This window comes from Vanessa cardui, chromosome 21 (assembly GCF_905220365.1).
Source record: "Vanessa cardui chromosome 21, ilVanCard2.1, whole genome shotgun sequence".
NCBI lineage: Eukaryota > Metazoa > Arthropoda > Insecta > Lepidoptera > Nymphalidae > Vanessa > Vanessa cardui.
In genome coordinates this window covers 818,839-823,239 of record NC_061143.1, presented here as the reverse complement: position 1 = coordinate 823,239, position 4,401 = coordinate 818,839, and the positions used below count along the sequence as shown (strand labels likewise).

Here is a 4,401-nt window from a genome sequence, read left to right as displayed (position 1 = left end):
GAGTTACAGACAGAATTGGCAACATCTTGAAGCGAGCTTCAATTAAAACCGTTTACAAGCCTCATAAGAAAGTGAGCCAGTTCTTGAGACCTATCAAGAGTAATATTCCTTTACAAACGGCAGGAGTATATAAACTCGAATGTGAGTGTGGTTTATCTTACATAGGCCAAACAAAGAGAAGTATCGGTACCAGGGCAAAGGAACATATAGGAGATGTCAAAAATAAGCGTTCTTCTAAGTCTGCAGTCTGTGAACATGCTCTGGATAAACCTAACCATTTTATCCGATTTGATAAATCACAGATCCTCGCTAGAGAACACAGATTCATTCCTAAAATGATACGCGAGGCTATTGAAATTCAAAAACATCCGAACTTCAATAGAGAAGATGGTTGGAGACTTTCTAACACCTGGGATCCACTTATTAAAAATTTAAAATCCCAAATCCAACAGACTGCAAGACCTAAAGATGCAGTTAGTGCCTTCTGCGTGCAACCGGAACGTTACTCAAGATATCAATTGAGAAATCGTTGGCGGTAGTTGTTAATAATATTTCCTTTGTTCTTCAAATAGACAAATGTCATCTTAGTCTACCCGTGACCACGAACACTGCAAAGTGCTCGAAACGTCGGGATGTTTAAAAATAATTAATATACGCGATTCATCCGTTATAATTAGTTTTATTTAAATGTGTAATAATCGCGAAAATTTAAGACAACATTACATAAAAGACTTATTAATGTTATATCCCGTAGAGAAAGTACTAGAGAGATCTGTAACCAGCAAAGGGATGAATTTTAATAAAATGCAAAAAAAATGATTTGACTTTCTTATAAGTACTTATTCACAACTTTAAGTGAACTTCATTAAAACATTCCAGACATAAGGAAGGTTTATTAGGGCAAGTAGAGCAGTAGGTTACCACTTTCTTTGCCTGATTTTTAGCCATTTTAGCACCAATGATTGCTGACTTCGCTTTATAACACTGTTGACAAGTTCGCCTTGATTTTCTGCTGATTCCTTCTCGCTTTACCAAAGTATGTTTAAGCCTTTGTGGCATTTTTCTTTTCAATGCTTCTTCATTTTTCTGACATAAGCCACTTAAAAGTTGTATGATGTAACTTGTTCAGTGTCCATAATATTGTCCACTGAGAGGTATTCGACAACATTTCCCTGAACGTTTAACATGATTTGTTCATTTATTTTATTAACTATTTCATTAGTCGGCGCCAAAATTGCCCTTTCACATAGCCATTCTACGTTGGCCATATTTGTCAGAAGGTCCGGATAGACATTATTTAACAGGTCAGTTGAGCTATCGACAATTTGACAGAACTCACGACTCAGTGTAATCATGTCGTTACTGTCAGTTGGCATACGATCTTCTCCGATTTTTAGAAGAGTAGCTGCATAATGCCCGGCTTGAGAATCTTGGTGAAGTTGTACTCGCATATTCGTGGTGAGACAATACTTTTTCACGTGAACCCATAATGCAGATGCTTTCAAACAGGCATTTATTTCATCTGCCGGCGTACCCCTAGTAATCACCGGAAGGGTCTGTCTAAAGTCACCGGCTAAAAGTACCACCATCCCTCCCATGATATCCTGGCTGCCTTTGATATCCCTCATTGTGCGATCTAGTGCTTCAATGGCCCTTTTGTGGGACATCGTACATTCATCCCAAACCAACAACTTACACTGCTGTAACATTCTTCCGCGCTCACTGCTTTTACTAATGTTGCATACCGGCATTTCCTCATGAGCTAAGTTCAATGGTAACTTTAGAACTGAGTGCGCTGTTCGTCCCCCGCTAAGTAGTGTAGCAGCGATTCCAGAAGAAGCAACTGCAACAGCAACTCCTTTATCTTTCCGGATTTGAGCTAACTCGGCTACTGGAAACTTTTTCAATTATTGTGTCAAAAATTATTTTTTGCTCAGAATTTAAAAGTGGAAGGGCTTCTGCTATTTGTTGCATTAATAAATCGGTATCGTAATCTAGTTCTCGCATTAAATCGCTACTAACTTCCCCAATTCTGTGTGGTCTGCTCATGCCAAAATCAGATAAATCTTTTCCAGTAATTGTCATCACTTGATCTTCAACTTTTGTTAAGGCGTCATTGTAAATTAAATCATTGTATGAAGCATTTTGATCATGTTCTTGCAGTCTGTGTAAAATATCATCTATCATATCATTTTTATATTTTTCCCACAATTCTTGAGGATTTGAAAGTGCACATGTCGCTATTAATATAGCAAAAAGCTCTCTCACCTTGGGCGCAGATTTGCACTGTACAGCCTCTTCTAAAGTTATATCCCAATGATTGTCATTTTCCAATAGTCCTCTTTCCTCACATGCCTCTCGAAAATTCGAAAGTTCTCGATTATTGAGCATTTTAAGATCTTTGAAGGAGGTAGGCCCACGCACATGGTGTAAAAGCATTCTTAAACAAAAACATTCCATATTACTAACATGGACAGTGTATACTCGACCTAACGCATCTCCAGACTTGACACCAGGCCAATTTGGAACAGGTACCCCCTGAATTCGTCGTTTCCATTCTCTTCTTGCAGTGTTCCAAGTATAATATCTTGGTACCTCAACGTAGAGAAGAGTTCGTGCAAATTCGTCTTTGGAACAGAGGTCAAAAAAAGCAGTAAGTGTCGTTTTCGGAGGTGAAGATAATCTTTCTTGAAAATTATTTTAAGTAAAGTAAGTAAGTAGACACGTTCACCATTTTCTAAGTGCACGTTGAGGTGTGTGACGGTTGGGTGCCTCTCGTGTAATGGAAATCCTAAGAGCCGCCACACAGATTCGTTGCTACTGATATAACGCCCAGACTGAAATGTACGTACTTCGTCGATCGGATTAGCGGCCTCCGTATTCCTGAAATTAAAAATAGCTTGGTCGCTACCTTTATTAATATACTTGCATATATATTTAATAGCGCGGACTGAACTGCAAGCTTCGACATTCTGAGTTTTATAGATGCTGTGAGACCTCCGTCTGCTGGCGCCCTTCTACGATACAGTGGATATCTGTTATCATTGTGGACAGTTTCTTTAATAAGCTTGCGAGGATATTTTTTTGTACATCTGTCTTCCTTCATGCAAGAGAATTGGGGATTTTCAGGTCCGCAAGGACCATGGATCATATTTGTAACAATTATATCATGCAGTGATTGGTCATTATTGGGATCCGGTATTTCAGCGTTGATTATATTATCTATTTGATCAGGCCTCAACTTCTCTTTTAACCACAATAAAATATGCACGTGTGGTAGTTTTTGCCATTCGTTTTTGCCATTCTATCGAGTACATAAAACATATATATTACTAATACTTCACCGAATATTTTTCCTTTGTTAATTACAGTCATTAGCTTTTTAACTTTTAGTCTAAAAACTCTCGCAACTATATCATGTCTGTCTATCGCACTTTGTCCCGGCAGCAACTCATCAGCTATTTCAGGCCATTTGGGATTACAGGTGAAAGTGATAAATAAATCAGGGCGACCATACGTACGTACATAAGCAAAAGCATCTTGAGTGTATTCGTGCAAGTACCTGGGGCTATTTACAAATGACGACGGTAAAATAACCATTTTACCTAAATTATTAGGATTAACATTACCGTCATTTGCCACAGCATCTTGAAGATGAATGTAGTTCTCCGCTCTTAATTTGTTTGATTTAATGATATGTAACGTAATCTTTCGCTTTCAACTTTTACGTACATGTCAACATAAAACTGATTAGCCAGTTGTCTGCATCGTGATACTATATTGAAATCATTTTCTCGAATCATGATACGATACGCATAAAAATCCATGCAAGATATTTTTTTATTGGGTAAGGGCAAGCCTGTCACAGGACTGACTTGAGGTATTTGAAAGTAATACCCCTCCTGCCCCTTGCTGAATATAAGCGGATATTGCAGCGCGTCGTAAAATTTGTGTGTGTCGGGTACTCTGGTTAATGTATCATTGCGGGTGTGTAAAATAATATCTCGGGAAGCAAACTGTTCGCCAGATATCACGGCTGCGACTTCATTGATTAAGGGTGCATTATACCGTCTTTCTTTCTACCGTTCTTTCATGTTCTCCACTCGGTGTACGGTCAGGGTGCATGACCAACTTGTATTCTTCTCCCGGCATTCTTTCCAACGCAGTTTTGAAAGTATTAATGAGGCTGTTATGCTCATGCAACATTCTTTGAATTTTTAAAACGATATCTCTTTCAACTCCTTGAATAGTTTGACACCTACGATCAACTTCGCTGTTTTCGTCACCCATGAAGTAAATTTGCAAAAATTTTGGCTGTTCGTTTGTTGGCAGCAAAGAACCAATCCTATGATAGATCTGTCCTTGGATTGTAAACGTAGTGGAAAATCCGGGCATAACAAC

At 38.5% G+C, this 4,401-nt stretch overlaps 1 protein-coding gene across 1 annotated transcript; it reads right to left on the bottom strand.

Annotated features, from left to right (window-relative positions):
- Nucleotides 1-1,100: 1,100 nt before the first annotated feature.
- LOC124539070 (ATP-dependent DNA helicase pif1-like) lies at nucleotides 1,101-2,391 on the bottom strand. Its single transcript, XM_047116393.1, has 2 exons — nucleotides 2,023-2,391; nucleotides 1,101-1,898 (listed from the first exon to the last, which is right to left on the bottom strand). Exons 1-2 carry the CDS (start codon nucleotides 2,389-2,391, stop codon nucleotides 1,101-1,103), a joined length of 1,167 nt encoding a protein of 388 aa, XP_046972349.1.
- Between the last annotated feature and the right edge of the window lie 2,010 nt (nucleotides 2,392-4,401).